Source organism: Medicago truncatula, chromosome 4 (genome assembly GCF_003473485.1).
Source record: "Medicago truncatula cultivar Jemalong A17 chromosome 4, MtrunA17r5.0-ANR, whole genome shotgun sequence".
Taxonomy (NCBI): domain Eukaryota; kingdom Viridiplantae; phylum Streptophyta; class Magnoliopsida; order Fabales; family Fabaceae; genus Medicago; species Medicago truncatula.
The window spans coordinates 60,039,490-60,060,515 of NC_053045.1; the positions used below are offsets into that span (position 1 = coordinate 60,039,490).

The 21,026-nt window shown below is 32.0% G+C and overlaps 2 protein-coding genes and 1 non-coding gene across 3 annotated transcripts; 2 read left to right on the top strand and 1 right to left on the bottom strand.

Moving 5' to 3' along the window:
- The first annotated feature begins 1,397 nt into the window (after positions 1 to 1,397).
- LOC25494164 (guanine nucleotide-binding protein subunit gamma 3) lies at positions 1,398 to 3,993 on the top strand. The gene is made up of 5 exons (XM_024782863.2): positions 1,398 to 1,799; positions 2,382 to 2,434; positions 2,533 to 2,577; positions 2,662 to 2,706; positions 3,399 to 3,993. Exons 1-5 carry the CDS (start codon positions 1,647 to 1,649, stop codon positions 3,790 to 3,792), a joined length of 690 nt encoding a protein of 229 aa, XP_024638631.1. The 5' UTR covers positions 1,398 to 1,646; the 3' UTR covers positions 3,793 to 3,993.
- An 813-nt stretch (positions 3,994 to 4,806) lies between these two features.
- Positions 4,807 to 7,535, bottom strand: LOC11424667 (subtilisin-like protease SBT1.8). Its single transcript, XM_003609946.4, has 2 exons — positions 5,779 to 7,535; positions 4,807 to 5,663 (listed from the first exon to the last, which is right to left on the bottom strand). The coding sequence occupies exons 1-2, from the start codon at positions 7,376 to 7,378 to the stop codon at positions 4,993 to 4,995; spliced, it is 2,271 nt and encodes a 756-aa protein (XP_003609994.3). The 5' UTR covers positions 7,379 to 7,535; the 3' UTR covers positions 4,807 to 4,992.
- A 12,758-nt stretch (positions 7,536 to 20,293) lies between these two features.
- On the top strand, positions 20,294 to 20,375 carry TRNAS-GCU (transfer RNA serine (anticodon GCU)). Its single transcript has one exon. It is a non-coding gene; the product is annotated as a tRNA-Ser (tRNA).
- The last annotated feature ends 651 nt before the right edge of the window (positions 20,376 to 21,026 follow it).

Sequence of the window (21,026 nt, forward strand, 5' to 3'; positions counted from 1 at the left end):
GATATGGTGTGATTTATTGATTCTAACTTACAAGAAAACAAATATGCATAGTACAAGACTGTATTTCTTATGTACAATAGAATCAATCCTTTTATAAAATAAGAAGAGTATTAGCACGAAAAATAGATATTAGCACAAAAACTAAAATAATAGAGAGAAAAAGTAAAAAGATAATGTGAATATGAAAGAGAAAGTTGTCATTAAAGTTGTCACAAATTAATTGTACAAATATCATTTTTCATAAAACAAACATAACCTAAAATCTCAATCAAATTCAGATCAACTTTACTAAATGGGGTTTGTACAGACACCAGTAGTTGCAGGCCTTCTCTCAGCCGTCTTTACTATTTATAAATACCCTTTACCTTTACCATTATTATCAACTTGTGCCTTCCCCCTCTCTTCACTCAAATTCTTATTCCCTCTCTTGTTCACAGTTTCCCCTTATTTACAGTTCTTTAAAACGATGATAAAACACACTAGTTGGCAACAACAAAAAAATGTATTCATCTTCTAAAATACTTAAAAAGGAATATAGTTTTTCTTATATTTTAATTTAATTTTTTTAAAAAGTCAGAAGAGGAATTAAATTTTAAAATGATTTATTTATGACAATTTTTAAAATGGTGGTGGTGTGGACAGTCAGAATCCAGTAGCAATAATGACTGTCTTTCTACCCCTCTCTTTATCATTCTTCTTTACAGTTACTTTTCTAGTTTCCACCCATTTCCTTTGCACGAGTACAACAATAAAAAACTATCAACAAGTTGAGAATAATTTGTAACTATTTTGTGACAATTTTTTTTATGATATTTATATTATGTATTTATTTTTTTATTATTTTAGTTTTGGCGTCGATATCTATATTTTTTTTTATAAATCAATAGTTGTTAAACAAGTGTCGTATAAATAGTAGTTCAAATAACACATCTTTTGTTATAAATTTTTTGAACTGTTTTTGGATAAATCAACGTATTCTTCTTTATCAGTGGTATATACTTGGATCCCTTGATAAATTTGACTAATCATAAATTTTGAACAACTAAATTATCAAGGGATCCAAGTATATACCACTGATGTAACTATATTGCACACGAGTTTGAAATTTGGTATATTATGTTTGATATGATATGTGTGTGTTAAAATCATGTATGATCTATCAAGTTTGTTAAAAACTTAAAACTAAACAAAGGATAACAATGATTGTGATACACTATAAAATCCAACGAAAGATCAATATGATTCTGACACACCCACGGTAAAATCAAACATATGTTTGGTGTATTTATTTACTTAGGGGTTTGTGGGTGTTAGTTAATTATCCCTTGTTGTCAGAGGGTATTTACTGCCTCTGTGACAGTAGTCATTTCATTTCATAAGTATTGAGAATTCACACCTAACCTAACCAACCTTATTTGCCGCTTCTTCTTTGTCACTTACCATTACTATTGTTACTTGTGCCTACCCCTCTCTCTTTACCTTTACCACCTCCACTCCATATTAAACAACACTACACAAACAAAAAGGACTACTGCTATTACTGTCTCCACCTGCAACCTTCTCAGTCCAGTCCCTGCTGCAATTTCTATTTCTATTTCTATTTCCATTTCTTCTCTCTACTATTTTCACCTTCTTTCTTTTCTTCAATGACTATGGTTCGTTCTTCTTCTTCTTCCTCTTCTGTTCCTTCACTTCCTCCACCTTCTCCTAAGTCACCTCCTGAATATCCAGATTTGTATGGCAAACGCCGTGAAATGGCCAAGGTTCAGATGCTTGAAAGAGAGATAGGTTTTCTAGAGGTTTGTTTTCTTGCTTCTCAAAATGCTTTCTATGCTGAAATTGAGAATTCTGTTACATTTATATATACACTATTTTGTGACATCATTTTTTTTTTAGTTTTTGAATGGAAGTGTTTGTAACTTTCAAAATGGAAGAAGAAACGTCATGTGTCAGAACTTCTATGTCATTTCTAACGATCCATGACAGTAAATTTGAAGAAAAAACTTCTCTGTGCATAACATTTTCATGATCAATGCAGTACTAATTTTGAGCATGAAAAAATAGAGTACTACAACAGAGTAGTTCAACAAATGTACTAGGTTCTATTGTGTGACATTTTAAAATTCAGAGACAAGGTTTTCAAATTTCAAAATTTAAATTAAACTAATTCTTGACCTCTTCTGGTTTTAATTTTAGTACCAAAAAAAAGTGAAGATGCTCTTTTCATTTGCAGAGAATCTTTTTGTCTGTGACTCATTTTGTGTCCAATTTGAAGGACATAAATGGATTTCCTATGTGGAATCATATGTGTTATTAGAAAATTAATTTTTAATTATCAACATGCCACCTTCATGGCAATTTGATGATTTTGCATCTACCAGGAAGAATTGAAATCTATGGAAGGTCTTCAACCAGCTTCAAAATGCTGCAAAGAGTATGTTTAATTTTGAGTTTGCTCCTATACTAAAATGATTCCTTAAAATGATTAAATTCTTCATAGGAGAATTTATTTTTTGCTGATTAATGTTACAGGATTGCTGATTATGTGGTGGCAAATTCAGATCCTCTGTTACCTTCGTAAGAAATGTTCTCATCAATCAATCAATGCTTTTGTTAGTTTAGAAGAGATCATGATTCTTATGTCCTTTCTCTTTCAAGCAGAAACAAGAAGAATCGCCGGTCATGTCGCTTCTGGAAATGGCTCTGGTACAAATTTCTTTATCTTGTAACTTTATTTGCTTATACTAAGAAAGTTTTGAGTAGTAAGACTATTGGAAATTGTTAAATTGTGCTCTTTCAAAAAAAATATATTGGGAAAGCGAAAATTATTATTAATTCGAGTGACATTAATGAATATTTTACAATTGTCTTTAAGGGGATTTGAACTTTGTCCTCGAGGGTACAAAATTAAACTCTTAACACTAAACTGACACCTCATAAACAAATTTTACACTTCAACAAGAATTCTAAATTATGTGGGTAGGAATTTTTCAATTATTGATATCTGTGTGATGCAAAACTATGTAATCTGTTTACACATGTATGAAAAGAAAGATGTTATATATGCATCAAACTCAAGGAAATAGTCCCCTCCTAAAAAAAAATAATATTATTTGAAGTCTATGGTTAGCTTAGCTTTGAGGAATGTCACAATGGTATGTCTAATTTCAAAGATTATAGATATTTTCTTGTGCATCATGGAGCTGAGCCTTAAATTCAGCAAACATTGGTGTTTGTGTATCTTAGAGAGTAAACAGGAGTGACCCCCCACATAATGATTGATAAGTTAGTCAAATTTCATTTATTGAGGCAGGAACTTGTATGATACTAGTTAGTAACTAGTAAGTGTTATTTAATAGCTATAACGAATAACATGAGTAACTAACTTTTATGTGCAGTCGTTTGCCATGTTTTAATCTGTCTTGGATCTGCTGCTGCTGCTGCTGCTGTGATGGATTATCTGTACATCTAAAATTACCAAGCTGCTGCAGTGACTGTAAACCATGCAGTTGTTGCAGTTGCAGCAACTGTTTTCCATCCTTCACTTGTTCCTTACCTAAGTGGAACTGTTGCTGTTGTTTCTCTTGTCCCAAATCAAATTGCTGTAAACAAAGCCTTGGTTCGGGAAATTGTTGTACTTTTCCAACTAGTTGCAATTTTGGGTGTCCATCATGCCCTTCTTTATGCAGTTGCAAATGCACCTGCACTTGCTCTTGCCCAACTTGTCCAAAGGTAAATCCATGTTGCTGTTGTACAAAGTCATGTTTTAATCCTTCTTGTTTCTGTTGCTAGCACATTACTATATTCTCTCCAAAGGAGAAAAAATTTGGAGCCCTTTGTCTTCACAAAATTGCATTTATATAAGCTAGAGTATAAATTTTGGAAAAATAAATGTTTATAACTATGCAGTATATGGATAGTGAATACTTGAAGCAAATGTAATAGCTCGGTTTGGAAGTTGTAATTTTGGGTATGATAAGTTCCATTTCATCCTTTGTTGTGTGCATTGTCCAATATTAGGTGCTTGAATCACCTTGCTTTTAGTGTTTGATTTCACAGACTTTGATTGCTAAAGGCTGTTGAGTTGTATGACAGATCGTGAGTTCTGCTAGTTTCCTAAAATCATGATAAGAATAGTGTTTTTATCTGCCAAAAGAGAAAAGAAAAAAGTGTCTTGTTTTTTGTCTTATTAATTATTTTCACCTCAAGTTTTCAATCTTAGTGGTCCTACATGAAATTTGATGATCGATGAAATAATCAAATTGGGTGCACGGCAGGAAAATAAGTGAGGGGTGTGAGTGAGTGTGAGCTGCCTTTTTTTTTTTCTGCATAACTGACACACACAGAGCACAGAGCACAGGCAGGACACACGGGAAATGACTCTTCATTCGGTACACCAATTAGTGGTCATTCAAGCTCAATAACGTTTGGAATAAGACATTTGGAAATAACCGGTAATTAGTAATAATTGAGAAGGAAGTATTGTTAACTTTGATGATGTACTGCGGTAGAAGTTGCTACTATACAGTAGTTTCTTCTTTTGCTTTTTCCCCTTGGTTTACTGCACGCGTGTACGAAACAGAAGGAAAAGAAAGAAATAATTCACACATGGGTGTGCTCAATATTGGAAACCAAAACTAACTCAAGTTACGTTCATCTCTTCCTTTCATGAATTTGCACGCTTAAATTTTCTAGTGTAAACTTGGAAATTGTAGAATAAAAATTTGACACAATTCTAAAACATACTCTAATCGTACTTGGTGCATAGAATTATGTTATGTCATAGCCTGCTAGGTTACACTATCATTAACGTATAATAATAATGTCTTGTTACATTAGCTTTTACTGGGTGGGACTAATTAATCTCATCATAATGCAATGTCACCCTTTACAACGTCAACAAACAGCTGCTTTCTTTCTGTCGTTTTCTTTTTTAAATAGGGCTAGGCTACTGCTATTGGGCTTAAATGATACAGTAACTTATCCAAATCTTCATAGAATTGTCCATGTAAAAGCAATTGGGCTCCTAACTTGGTGTTGTTTGTTGCTCCACGTAATACTGCCAAATTCAGACGTAACCGAATCATCAACAATATCCTTGTTTGATATAAACTTAACCATATATGTTTGCCTTTCACCAACTTGCTCAAAAACCAGCTTGGTAGGATTCACAATTATCCCCACCGTAGATGGCCCACTAACAGCTACATCATAAACAGATTCTGCCTCCCCAACGTTAGTAAGTGTCCGCTTGTATTGAACAACACCACTATTGTTACCAAAAACAACAGAAAATGATGGGTAATTAAGATCACCAGGGCCAGACAAATAGGTAGAACAATTAACATTAGGACGCTTGACAATGAGTTTCACATGGTCAAGTGAGTAGTTTAGAGAGCACAAGAATGCAATGTAGTCTTCAATGTCAGCATCATAAACAAGGCCAGGAGATAAGGCCTTTTGTGGGTTGACATGACCTGACCCATAAGCCCATGGTGTGGACAAGGCCTCTCCCATTGCATCCCTTAGGGGAGACTCTGTGTTGTCAAGTGTATAAGCTGTTGTCATCAGAGCTGATTTGATTGCACTTGGACTCCATTCTGGATGAGCCGCTTTCAACAAGGCGGCCACGCCACTTATGTGTGGACATGACATCGACGTACCTTAACATTATTATCATTATCGTAACAAAATTAGCAATTGATTAATAGTCCATGTTAAGTAAGAGATAATTTAGTTAACAAAAATTGATGTATTAAATTTTAGGCCTAAATATACCAGACATGATATTGAATTGGGCTTTGCGGGTGTCTTGTGAGCCCGAAGGCCCAACAGCGCCGGTCCATCCAGCTAAGATGTTCACGCCAGGCCCAATAACATCAGGCTTCAGAATTTGTGGCGTCACACCATTGGGCCCACGAGAGCTGAAAGATGCTACCACGGGTGAAGGTTTCACGTTCAACACAGTTCCGCCGAAATTAAGGATAGCCGTTGGATTAGAATCCAACGCTGCATACTTTTTAATCTCATCACCCTCGTTTTTTCCCACCGAAACGGCCGGTACCAAGTAACTATCAGCCACCACTCCTTCACCGCTCGCCGCCGTGTTTGCAAGAATCATCCCAACACCTCCGGCGTCAATCACAACCGTGCCTTTCTCCACACGTGAATTTACACCCCTATCACAAACAACCACTTTCCCGCGCACGATTTCAGAGTCAAGTGAACCGGGCATACATATACTACTCGATGAATTAAACCGTTCGTTAAAATAAACCAAACCAACCGGTTCGTTTCCCATTCCTTCTCCACTGTAAAGTGAAACGCCGGAGAAACGTTTTCCGTTTCCGAGAGTAGCGTAAGCCGGAAAATCCCGATCCAAAGTCCCTGCTCCGACGGTCATGATCCACGGAGCTACATTCGATAACGAACCGCTGCGAGGTCCAGTATTCCCCGCCGAACAAGAAACGAATATCCCTCTCTCCACCGCCGCAAAAGCTCCGATTGCGATGGTGTCGAAATAGTAAGGAGTGGATGATGAACCACCGAGTGAGAGTGACAACACATCAACACCGTCTTGAATCGCTTGATCTATTCCAGCGAGGATGTCGGAGGCGAAACAACCGTCGGTCCAGCAGACCTTGTAAACAGCGATACGTGCCTGTGGAGCCATACCACGTGCTGTTCCGGTAGCATAACCGAGAAGAGTGGCGTTAGCTACGGCGGAGCCAGCGGCGGTTGTGGCAGTATGGGTACCGTGTCCATCTCTGTCACGAGGTGAAATAGGATCAACTGATTTCTTTCTACCACCACCAGGAGAAGCCATGAGATAGCCCTTGGAGAAGCTTCGAGCACCAATGAGTTTTTTGTTACAGAGTGAAGAATCGAAATCTGGTGCTGATTCACACTTTCCACGCCATCGAGATGGGATTTGAGGAATTTGAGAATCGTGAAAACTTTGCGATTCTGGCCATACTCCAGTGTCAAGTACACCAATAACAACGTCGTATGAAGGTTGGTGAAGAAACTGAGAATGGGTTTGAATTTGAAGCAGACCCAGAAACTCTGGGGTGCGGGTAGTGTGCAGTGAGTACAGAGTATCTTCATATACACCGAGAACTGAATCAGAACTACGCAGTTCTTGCACTTGTTTAGTGTCAAGGGAAACAGCGAAACCATTGTAAGCGTGAGTGTAGGTGTAAAGTAGAGAATCAGAAGAAGAAGAAGATTGGAGAATGGGAGAGTACATGGATGCATTTTTGTTGTGTTTCATGTGAACTATGTAAGTTTTTTTGTTGGTCAATGCCATTACTGTTACAGACAATAATAGCATTACGAGGTAGAAGAGAATATACAAAGTTGAGGTTGAGGATTTCATGGCTTCTTGATTTGTTTTTCTTTAACCTCAGAATGCACTGACTATGCAATATTAATGTTAATGTTTATAATATGAATGATTGTATATGAAAATTGAAATGTAAGAAGATACAAATGCAATTCACCAGAAATCAATTTCACCCTATCAATCAATTATCATCAGCTTGGACTTTATAAACGAGAATAATTTGAGCTGGTTACTACTTACCAACTTGCTATTTGCTAAATTATTTTAACTGAAATTACCTTTCTGCCATGGTGTGTCTGGTAATAATTCTCCACAGTTCAAATTGGTGTATAAATGTATTTGGACATTCTTATATTTGAATCAACTTTTAAAATTAGATTCGAGCTCGTTTAACATATATTAAATTCAGATTAAGGATTGTAAATGTGTGAAGTAGACACATGACCCACACTAAATGCTCATATTTTGAGTTAATTTTTGGGAAGAGATCTGAGGTCATTTAACATTAATAACTGTATTTGTCCAAAATAAAAATCTTTTTATCATCCAAAATCAACATAAACAATTGAAATAGTTACGCTTTAGAAAGACAAAGTTTTTTATACGCGGAATTGCCATAGGTTGTTGTCTTCCCTATTCCAAGGAAAACGAAAGAAATCAAATCATACAAAGACAATGTGCTAAGGATCCAAATCATTGTATCTTATTAGATTTGAGCCTTCACATATCAATGCTTTGCTTTCAACAAAAATATATCAATAATACTCGGTGGGAATTGAATGAATTGTCTTTTAATATTTGATCTTACCCGATCAAGATTGATAATAATAACTTGAACAACGTCCATCGGGATGGATGTCGGAGGGTGTTTTTTGCAAAGTACTATGATGTTCAAGTGAGTTAAAAAGCAAGAGAGAAAGATATATTAGGTAAAAAGATTGAATATCTTGCATTGTTTTGAAGGAGGGTTTTTATAGGCATCAAAGAGAAGTCGTTGGGAGTGGTGGATGGTTCGTTACGGACGACGCTCATCAATGTTTGACTTCGACAACTCTTACCACTTGTTTACGGGTTACAAAGTGGGGAGGATATGAAATTGAGGGAAAATCTTGTTGGGTTGGGCCTTAAGGTTGCGAATCTCAAGATAATAAGAAATACAGGTCTTTATCTATCCAGAACAATATTGATCTTACGTGATCGAAATTGAACAACTGTTGTCGAGATTGATAGAATAAATACTAGTTTATTTTTTTTTTCTTTCCTTCTTGTGGCTTTTGGTGTAAGCCAGGGGGTCTGACTTCTGAGTTATTCATTTTTTATGTAACATATTTGATGTATTTGTCGAGTGGATGGCAGGTGCTTGCGAGCTTTGTTGAAATTGATTGTTTTATGATATATTGAGCATTTCTTTTCTTTTTTAGGCAAATTTGAGCATCTCCTTTGCTTGTGATTAGTGTTGGTAAATATATTTGCCTCTCAAAACAATAGTGAATGACAACGGGAAATATTTTTATTTATTTATTTACTTTGGATGCTGTCAATTGGGATAGTAGAGGATATATGTTAGGGGAGAGGTATACGAATATCTTTGTCTCCATCAAAGAAGATATAGAACATATGAAATCAAGGGAAAGGACTAAACAGATAGGAACGCTCATGGTGTGGTTTGCCACTTGCCACTATTTTTTATTTGATGCAGTATTTTTATTTTTACTGGTTGATACTTGATGCAATAAATGTTGGAAATCACTGCCAAAATCATTCTTATAACATTCTTCTTGACATGGCAAATAGGAATTCTAAATATTTTTACTATTTTAAGGAATAGGAATATAGAGTATACTAAAAATAAACCCAATTATATACTCACGGACCTGGGCTTGGTAATTGTAATCAAATAATTACAAAGCGCAAATTATATAAAACCAAAGAAAAAGTTAGCATCACGACAAGGATGATATATGTGCATATACTGCAAACCTTTTACAACTTGTATTAATTTGCTCCCTTACAAGATTGCACTTTCCTGAATATGCTCATAGTAATTTTAAATACGATAAGTTTGTTTTTAATTTAAATTTGTTTGTAAAAATTTCTTGTATGACTAACAATTGACTCATGCTAAGGATTTAGTCAAAAAGTGTTATTTTGATCGTTGTATTTTAGATTCGCAGGGTTCGGAGTAGGAATAACTTAATATTCCTATATGTATTCAAAAATTTATTATGTGTTCGATCTCTATAATGAATGGTGATCGTCATTTGTGTTTTTCATATGTTGTAACTATAACAATAAATGATATTGTACTCTTTGAGACGTACAAACAAGGAGAATTTATTTTTTATACATTATACTTATAACTAATCAGCAATTTGAAATGTTAGGAAAATTTATGATGCCGCAAGACTCCAGTAGTATGTATTTTATATAAGTGTCGTAATGTATTAGGCTTGTTAGACTAAATTTATGTGATTCATAGTGTTAGTCTGTGCGCTGATTATGATCTGAGATTGGATAGTGATGGGCATTCCTCATACACTGAATAGCGTTTGCTGATTTTTTTTTTCCAACAAAAGATTGCAATCATCATAAAACATAGTCCTAGTAGCAAATACTTGTAACACACTCTACATTATCATGAAAAAAAAAAACTTCTTTATCCTAAAAAAATAGAAAGGGGTTTTAATTAGCTCTTCGATTCTTAGAGGAAAAGAACCCAATAATCTAAAGTTCGACTAAAAGGTAAGTAAAGTCTAACAAATACTCCCTCCGTCTTTATATCTAAGCACCCATTTGATTTTATTTTTGTCCCTAAATGTAATTATCCCTTTTCAAATTACTAGATGCATTTATTATTTTTTCCTCAACATACCCTTAATTAATACTGTTAACTTGTCTTGAAATATGAAAAGTCAAATTTAATATACAAACAAAGAATAATTTGGTAATACTAACACACAAAATAGACACATTAATTGCATTAATTTTTTTTTTAATAAATGTGAAAAATGCAGAAAAATGTTTAGATATAGGATCAGATGGAGTAATTGTTTATCCTAAACAAACGTATAGGAGTATCAGTTTTTATTGCTAACTAGGCATCATAATAATTAATAAAGGTACATAATGGAGCGGTTCAGGGATAATTCTTGGTTTGTTACAAACATAAATCAATCACTTCTCAATAAAGTATGAATGTTTTCGGAACACAGAATTGTATTTATCGTATTCCTGAAAACCATGTTCCGATCCGATACTGTGTTTGATTGTGTTTCAGAAGCTAGCGGTATTCTTGTCAAGAAAGTAAAGCAGCAGTGACATATACATTATACATAATAATTTATGGATAATAAACCCAATTGTATAGAGTGCAACAATTTATTCAAATTGTAATTTGCATCCCCCACATTTTATATTTTGTCTCGGTATACGTACGATGCATGTTCACGGGTTTTTAGCTCAATAGACTAAGTGATGCGTGTCTTATTTGCATGATCCTTAGTATCGAGGAAAAATATGAAATGGAAATTGGATGAAAAAATAGGGCATATATGTTTTTTTGACAAGAAAATAGAGCATATATATTACATTTTAATTATAAAAAAAAAAATCTATGGTGGGACAGGCTATTCTAGAAGCCGCATTTTACAAAATGATCGAGCATAAGAAATCATTCTTGAGAATCAAGATATTTTTATACTATTTGTGGTTGACATATTTTGTTTCATAGAATAAAATGTTGTTGACGTTCTGCGAAGGGTTCAAATGGTGATGCACATTAACGTTGTGTTTCCTAGATTTATGGATGTTGTGTTTAAGAGAACTAGTTTGGTTATCTGAAAAGGGTTAGCATCGCATCTTGTTACTTGTTTATCTTCCTTTTATGTGTGTGTACATATTTTAATATTATAGACTATATAAATTTGGGTTAAATATGTTTTTGGTCTCTATAAATATGTCAACTTTTCGTTTTAGTCCCTCTAAAATTTTCCTTCAACTTTTAGTCCCTATAAAGTTTTCAATCTTCACTTTTGGTCCCTCTTTTAAAGTAAACTCATATGTAGAATTCATATTATTTAATAAAATTTTCCAGAAAAATTCAAAATATTATAAGAATCACTCCAAAAAAATTCAGAATTTTTTAACAAAACATGAATTTAATATGAATTTTTATATTGTTTATGGTTAAAAATTCATATTTAATTTGTGTTTTGTTAAAAAAAATCTAATTTTTTTTAGGAATTGTTTTTAGAATATTTGACACATTTCTGCACAATTTTATTAAAAAATACAAAAATTAAATTAAAAATAGGGACCAAAAGTAGTGATTGAAAATTTTATAGGGACTAAAAGTTGAAGCAAAATTTTAGAGGGACTAAAACGAAAAGTTGACATATTTATGGAGACCAAAAACATATTTAACCCTATAAATTTTGATTAGTATATTTGGGTATGGGTAGAAGGAAAAAAATGTAAAACACACAAAAGTTATTGTTTTTCGAGTCTAGAGAAAAATAATAAATTTAAATTACAAATTTTATTTTTATTTCGTTTTACTCATTTTATTATCTCTCGTATAAATACATCCTCTAAAACAAAAAAAAAAGATTCACCATCGTCGAATCTAACGCAAATGACTAGTACGCATAGGGTGGGGTTTAGCATGGGAATGGAGAGTTGTTTCCCACCATGGGAAAGTTTTTTTCAATCATTAGATTAAAGAGGAGTATTAATTTTATCATGGATTGCCTACACCATATTTTTTCCTTTATCTTTTACACTTTTTTTTGTTCAGATCTGAAAAAAAAATTCTTTGATAATCCGGTAATCATACTCTTGCGCTCTATCAATTTCAACATTGATTTCATTATGTTTATATGTTTTTTCTATTGCTCTATTACGTATAAGGCAAAAAAACTCAAGATCTGGAATATTCTCATACAATAGGGTCACCAATATTCTCATGGACATGAACATTCTTGTTCATATTCTCAAAGGGTGGTTGAATTTCTATTGCTGCATTTTTATTTCTTCTCCTTCTTCTTCTTTTTGTGGTACTTGAAACCTTTGTTTCATTGTTGTTTGTGATGTTTTGAACTACATAGTTATGTGTTTCTAATGAAGTTTTGCACATGATTGCAGTAACATTGTTGCGTGTTAATAAACAAAATGATCCAAATGATGATGAAGCTAGTTTGGATTTTGATGGGATTCTATCACAGAAGAAGCAAGTTGATGATCCAAACGATGGTTAAGTATATAAGCATGGAAAGAAAAAAAATACAGATCTGAACAAAAAAAAAATGTAAAAGACAAAGGAAAAAATATGGTGTAGGCAGTCCATGATAAAATTAATACTCCTCCTTAATCTAATGGTTGAAAAAAACTTTCCTGAAAAACAACTCTCCATTCCCATGCTAAATGCCACCGTACTCGGGAGTGGTTATGGTGCATAAGGAAATCCTTATGCACCGTGCATAAATCCCAACATAATTGCTTCCTACACCCCCAAAGTGAGCCAAAACCATTTTTGTTCAAAATAAAAGAAATCTGATGGTTGTGATGTGTTTATGCACGGTGCATAAGGAAATAACTTATGCACCATAACTTTTGCCACCGTACTCATAGTGGTCAAATATTGTAAACTCGGAGGTATAACCATAAGAGAAATAGCGTGGGATTCATTCAAATTTAGTTTTCTCGTTTTTTTTTTTTTTTTTTGTTGCTTTCCAACCTACCAAACAAGTTGAGAAAAAATTACTCTTCTTTTCATTTTAACTTTATTCGAAGAATGTTTAAAATTCTTTTGTTTTTTAATAGGGACTTGAACTCTAGTCTTTTAACCCTTACTTAAAATCATTGAATTACTCGATGTCTCAATCCCTATTCAATTGAATTTAATATGTAATACTTTTTTCTTTTTTTTCATCTGACCCATTCAATTGAACTTAAAATATAGATAAATGATAATTTCTCTAGATTATGGCTAGACAATTACTTCCTTTTACTTATTTTAAATAGTCTTATATAGTCTTAAACATTACAGCAATTTTAATTTATTAATTTTATAAAATAAATCAAGGATAGCTAGTAAAATACAAGATGAAGTTTGGCCCTACTTTTTTTAGGTCTAAGGCTATATTTGGTTTCATAGAAATTATAAGGAAAGAAAGAGGAAGGAGAGAAAGATTGAAGAATATTCTGTTTTCCATTGTTTGGTTTGCCAGCAATAAGGTAAGGAAAGAAAGTTTTATGGTGGGATCCACATCTAAGTGTCTGTTTTGCATCACGTTTTTCTCCTCAAAACGTGTTTTTTCTTTGCCAAACGTGGTTTTCAACTTTTTTGTTTTGTTTGGGTGTAGAAAAAGTGCATCCGCAAAACGCAGGTTTTGGTGCAAAACGCCGGTGGGGATGAAGCTGAAATTCCTAGCTTCCACGGCAAAGCAAAATCAAGTTTGGATTTCAATTTTTGTGATTGATACACTTTACCAAATTACCCATAACTTTCTTCTCCATCTCACCAGATCTTGCACTCCAACCACCTGCTTGTTGCATTTTCCTTTGAAACTCACAACCACAAATTTGAAACCATTAAAGGTATTAATTTCCCTTTGATTGTTGCTTGTTGAACGGAGGAATGGAATAAATTCAGATGGAGGAAGAAGAAAAGGTATTGAGAGGGACGAGCATGTTACAGAATAATAAACAAGCAATATATAAGAATGGGGGTGGAGCCGTGGAGGAAGAGTTATTTTTTATTTTATTTTTTTTAAGGAAGGAGGTTGGAGGTGAGAGTTGAAATGAGGTCAATTTCTTAAAAAAAAAAAAAATAATAAATGAAATGAGGTCAATTACCTACTATGTATTTTTTATTAATTATAGGTTCTACAAAATTCTTATTTGGTTTTCTTTCAAATTTATTTTATTAACATTATTTTAAAATGAATATTAAAAAATAATTCAATCGAATCTACCAAAAAAAAAGTAATAATAATAATTCAATTGATAAAAATATATCGAAAAAAATCTTATAAATTTTCTTAAAAAAATCTTTTATAAATAAATACTTAAAATGAATTTGTGAACCAATACAAATCCATTTATGATTTTGGATAAGTCAAGAATAAGATATTTACTTTTAAATACAACTAAAAAGGATAGTTTGGTCATTATACATTCAAAATCAATTTTGATTCAAACTATCCAAACAACATCAACTCATAAGAATTACTTTTAGTAAAGTGTATCCAAACATAAATCAATTCAGATTCAACTCACTTTTAACCAAAATCAATTCTCTCAAACTCAATTCTAACAAAATCAATTCTCGTCGCCGCCATACCAAACACACACTAAAACCTTTGTCACCTTGAATGCACGGAAAGTCCGTGGAGGAATACCAAATTCCGAGAAATGACAATACATCCCTTGCTTTTGAGGCATATTTCCTTTTGTTTTACCAAATGAGTGCACCTTTTAACAACTTGTGTAAAATGAATAAAAAAATGGTTATTTTTCTCCTTTTTTGTTGTTCTATTTTTTTCTAATAAAAATAATTCATTCTTTCCTATATATTATATATAAGGGGGACGACAACTTCAATTTTTTGGCTCCTCCATATATTATATATAAGGGGGACGACATTTTCAATTTTTTGGCTCCTCCTAATTTGTGCTTGCTTACATCATTCATATATCTTTATATATAAGGGTATTTATGACATTCGATAAAAAACACATCATTCTTTCCTTTCACTTTCTTTTCACTAATATCACTCATACCAAACAACTAAAAAGTCATCATACTTTCCTCTCTCATTCCACTCACTTTCATTCCTTAAACATTCTTTCCTTTTTGCATCCAAACAAAATCTAAAAGTCACTTTTAGAATAAAGTTGAAGTTAAAGTTGTTTGGTATTTGTTGTTTTTTTCAACTTAATTAGTATTTTAAGTTAAAATCTGATTGGTAAAATATTTTTAAAAGTTTTGAGATTTTATTACAAATTATCATAAATAATATAAACATTTTACTATTTTTTTTCTTTTGAAATTTTATAAAAAATTTTATGATTTATAAAAAAAAATCCTTCTAGTTATATTTTTAAATGATTTTTTTTATCGTTTGAGATGTCATGAAGTACCACAAGTCTTCGGTTAGAATTTTTTCTTACAATGATACTGTCTACCGTTATAAAATTAAAGTTAGAAAATTTCAACGTGTTAAAAGGTAAAAAAAAAAACTAAATTGTAATAATTAGCAAGCTTTACTTTTTTTTTTTTTGGTTCGAAAGAATTAGCAAGCTTTAGCTTGTGTTTGGTAACACAAAAAAACTAGTTTATAGCTTGTTGGACTAGCTTATAAGCTTGTTTTGATAAAATGAGATGTGTTTGGTAAAAAAAATTTCTCACTAACTTATTGCGTTTTTTTAAGAAGCTAATCCAAGTACCTTTTTAGCTTATAGCTTGTAGCTTTTTATACTTTCTTCCCATTTTAACCTTTTGTTAATTTTATTTTATTTTATTATAATAAAAAAAAACTACCCACTATCTTCTTGTTTAACTAACCATGTTTATCATGTATGACTTTTTAAAATTTCTTGTCCACTTTTTTGTTTTTTTTTTACTTTGCTCATAATTCATATAATATATAATTTTATATAAAATTTATAATAGTGAAGCAAGTTTAGTTAAATAAAATTCATAAAAATAAAATAAAAATTGTTAAATAAAAAATTCGATTGAATTCATAAATACATTTATTATTTTGGAGATGAAACTTATTTGAAATATATTTAAATATTTAAAAATAAATGTGTTACCTAATAAAAATTATATATATGATATTAAAAAAAATTAAACAAGCATGTCCTTTTATGTCATTTTATATTTATAGTCACTTTAACAGCTAATTTTACCAAACACTTTTAATTTAAATCAGCTAACTTTTCAGCTATAAGCTATCAGCTATCAGCTATTAGCTATCTGCTGTAAGCTAGCTTAACAAATAAAAAAGAAAAACAAATGTGGCTGGCAGGATTCGAAACATAAGCGTGCAAAATGGTCAGCGAATAAGTTAGCATAAAGTTCAATTTATTGGCTTCTACTTTTTCAGTTTTTTTTTCTTTAATATTAAGCCACTTTTTTTTATTAAGAGCTTCTTATGAAATGCGTTTGGCCCAACTTCTTCTTTAAAGTAGAAGAGAAGTTAAAATTAAGTCTGTCCAAACACTACCGAATTCACTTTATTTTTTGCTCCCTCCGTTTCAAAATGAGTGTCACTTTAGTTAAAAAAATTTGTTTCAAAATGAATGTCGCTTTACATTTCCAATACAATTTTAATTTTTTTCTTCCAACTTTTCTCTCACACAATTTTCAATGCAACTTTAATTTTGTCATTTTCTTATAAAGTAAGGGCAGTTTAGTAAAAGCGTTATATCCAATTATTATTTCATTCCATTTCATAATTTGTATGTCAATGATTATCCAATGAGTAAAATGTTAAATTAAATGCAATCTAAATGATTTTTTTTTTTTATGTATATATAATATTTGTACAACCAATTTTTGACAAAATTCTCTCTCATACTCACATTATATTTTTACTTTCTCTCTCTATTACTTTTGTAACGCCCTAGTTATTTATTTAATTAATTTTAAACTATGTGGAGTATATATATATATATTTATATATGATGGTTTGGTGATTTATGTGGAGTATATGCATTTATGTGTGTGTTTGTGATTTTTGGGTGATTTATATGGTATATATTATTTTATTATATGGTTTATTTAATAATAATTAAAATAAGTATGGAATAGTAATTATTTTGAGGTTTGGGGAAATAATAGGAGTTAATAGAATTTATGGGAGTTAAGTGTAAATAGAAGGGAGTTACATTTTAGTGGGAAGTTAATACAGAGAAGTGAGAAACCAGTTTCACGTAGAACCAGTTTTGGGAGAAAAGCAAGAGAGAACCAAGGAAGAACCAAGAGTTGATTTTTGCTGTGCATTCTTCGTCAATTTCTAAGGTAAGGGTGGGGTTTACTTCAATAGTGTATATTTTAAATTCTGATTTTGAGTTTAACAGGTTTTAAAGTGAAATTGAGGAATTGGGTATGAATTGAATTAATGGTTTTTGGGGTAGATATTGCTGTTCTGATGTTAGAATTGGGTTCTGGTTGCATAGAAACATTTATTTTTCATCTGTAAACTGATTTGGGGAGTGATTGGGAGAAAAATGGGATTTTGGGGTAAAACCAGTTTTCTGCCCGTACAGAAGTTCATCGCTCGCCTCGCGAGTAGCTGTGCTCGCCATGGCGAGTGAGCAACTTGATAGCTCGCCTCGCGAGCAATCCAACTCGCCATGGCGAGTAGCCCAGATTAAAACTTGATTTTGAAAAGTTGTTATAAGATGTTTTGGGGATGGTTTAAGGTACCTAGATAATAATAATGATGAATGGTGGAAGTTTTAGGTTAAAAAGATGAATAGGGAACTTAGAATTGAAGTTTGAGTGAGAAAATGTCACTTTTTCCCGAGAGCACCTGTTTTTCACTCGCCTCGAGTTCGCCTTGAACTCGCCATGGCGAGCTAGTGTTTTTGTGTACTCGCCGTGGCGAGCAGATGTGCTCGCGAGGCGAGCTAGTGCAGTTCCAGAGTGTTGTTTTGCTAGCTTGATTAGTAGTGGTTGGTGTTGTTGTATTTGAGTATGGTTGCGTATAATTATACATTATTGTGGTTGATTTGATTGCTGAATTGATGATTACTGATGATGAATGAAATGTATGCAAAGTATTGAATCATACATATTGTTTAAGTGGAGTCACATGGAGTTGCATTGCATGGTCAGTTGTATGTAGATATACACAAGTAGGTCCATTGCATATGCATAAAACAGCGGTGAGGGCTTCGGTCCTGGAGTACTAGTTGCTCAACAGCGGTGAGGGCTTCGGTCCTGATGAATGCTTTAACCATTCAAAAGCGGTGAGGGCCTCGGTCCTGATTGGTACCACATGCATACTGCATCTCATTCAGAAGTCTAAGATGGTGTCTTAGCAGTGGTCATGTCATTTGCATGAGTCTCGGTTGTTATTTCAGTTATTATCTGGTTGATATTGATGTTGGATATACATTCATATATATATATATATATATATATATATATATATATATATATATGTATTCATTGTGGTTCTGGTGTATTGTTGATGTTGTTGTGACTTGTGAATAATTATGGATATTTGCAAAATGATATATTTGAAGTTATAGGGTGTTAGATTCAATTGAAGATTTAATATCTATATTGTTGTTGTGAATCTCACCCCTTCTGCTTGAAAACGTTGCCCTTCCTATGGGTAACTTGCAGGTGATCCTGAGTAGTAGGTGGTGGCTCAAGAGTCGTGTCTAGGGCTCTGATACGTGGGATGGGAACTGTTATTTATATTCTTGTTGTTTCTTTTCCATGTATCGAATTTTGAATTTGTGATGAGGAGCCTTATTGTCTTTTGAATAATGTTGTTGAATTAAGCTAAGGCCTTTAATGCCGTAGGATGTTGTTGGATTGAAAACTATTCCGCTGCTATGTTTTCATATTTTATCAAGTGGTTTGATTAAATAGTTTTATTTTCTATTTAACAATTTTGAAATTGCAATGTAGCATACCCGTTTGGTGAAATACTCTGATGATTATTGTTATTTATTTACTTTTGGGTAACGGGTTGTTACAACTTTGATTTTTGTGCCAATACTTTTTTTTTTGCAAAATTTTGATTGTACTAAAAGTTGTCACATAATTGGTTGTTCAAATAACACAACTCATAATATTTTCACCAACAATATAACTTAAGCTTAAATGCAATTTTACCCCCCCTATTTTGATTGAATCTGAATTTTACCCCCTATTTTAAAACTCGGAATTTTACCCCCTCTATTTTTATTGGTTCTGGATTTTGCCTCCCCTATTTTAAAACTCGGAATTTTACCCCCCCCCCCCCCCCCCCCCTATTTTATGTTTTTCAGGATTTTGCCCCCTCCCCCTATTTTATCCACATAATTAATTATTTGTATTAAATATTTTTTAATGAAAAAATAAAAATAAAACCAAAAAAATACTAAAAAAAATGAATAAAAAATACTAGAAAAAAATGCATAAAACTAGTATGATCTCTAAAAATAAAATAAAAAACTAGTATGAAAATATATGAAAATAGCAAATATTTAGAGGTGCAAACTAGTTTTTTCATGTATTCTTAATTGAATTTTTTCTTGTAATTTCATTGTTTTTCTATTTTTTAGTTTTTTTTTTGTGTTTTCTTGTTTTCCTTATATTTTTTTACCAAATTAATATTTTCTAATTGTTTCTTTATTTTTCTAGTATTTTTTGGTTCTTTATTTTAAAATAGGGGGTAAAATTCTGAAAAACGTAAAATAAAAGGGGTAAAATTCTGAGTTTTAAAATAAAGGAGGCAAAATCCAGATTCAATCAAAATAGAGGGGGTAAAATTCCGAGTTTTAAAATAGGAGGGTAAAATTCAGATTCAATCAAAATAGGGGGGTAAAATTGCATTTAAGCCTATAAATTATTACTTTCTTCTATGAATATGAAACATTTTTTTTGAAAATTTCAAAAAAAAAATAACATTTTTTTAAAATCATTATCTTTAAATATAATAAGATATTTTTATCGAAAATATTTTTCATTAATAAATAAACTTAACGCTCCATCATAAGAATTTTAAATTTTAATAATCAAATAAGTTTATTTTTTTAAGGATATTAGCAAAAAAAAAGTTAAAACTAAAATCTCTCAAAAAAAAAAAGTTAAAACGAAATATCTCGGTTCTATACTATACTCTCTGACCGTAAGGTTTTTGTTTATATGTTGAAAACTGAACTCTCTGAAAGTTTAGGTTTTATTTATATGTATAGTCATAAATCCTATCAACAAGTTGTCGCTTTGGCCGAGTGGTTAAGGCGTGTGCCTGCTAAGTACATGGGGTTTCCCCGCGAGAGTTCGAATCTCTCAGGCGACGTTTTGTTTTTATTTTCAATTCTCTCACTCTTTTTGTTTGCGTCAGACGGGGGTGTGAGAATTAATTACCCGAAAATACAACCTAAATCATTATTGCATGGGCTTAATTACACTTATCCTCGTTTTACATGTGTGATTTTTCTTCATATGATCTTTTCTAATTTAGACAATAAAATCTGTTAAAACCTTTTTTTCTAATTTAGTTTATCCTTTCTAAATCCGGGATTTTAATCCATTATTAAAAAAAATATATCTTTTCAACAACCTAATTTTGAGAAAGATAATCATCAAAGTCGCGTAAAGTAGTAGAGTGACAAAATATGAAAAAACATGTTTTGATAATGTTTTGATATGATTTTCGTTTGACACTTTTTACTTTCTATCACGAGAGGTTTTTTTTAAACACTAACGCTAGAGATTGTTGACCATCTATATAAAGTCTAAATGGTCCCGCATAACAATATTATGTCTTTATTTTATCATCTAAATACGTTTAACGGCACAACTTTTTATTAGTTGTCTTCCACCCGTATGTAATTATATATATATATATATATATATATATATATATATATATAGTACGTTGATATGTACCATAAAAAATATTATTAATGATGTGAAACTACATTTAATAATATGATCCTGATGATTT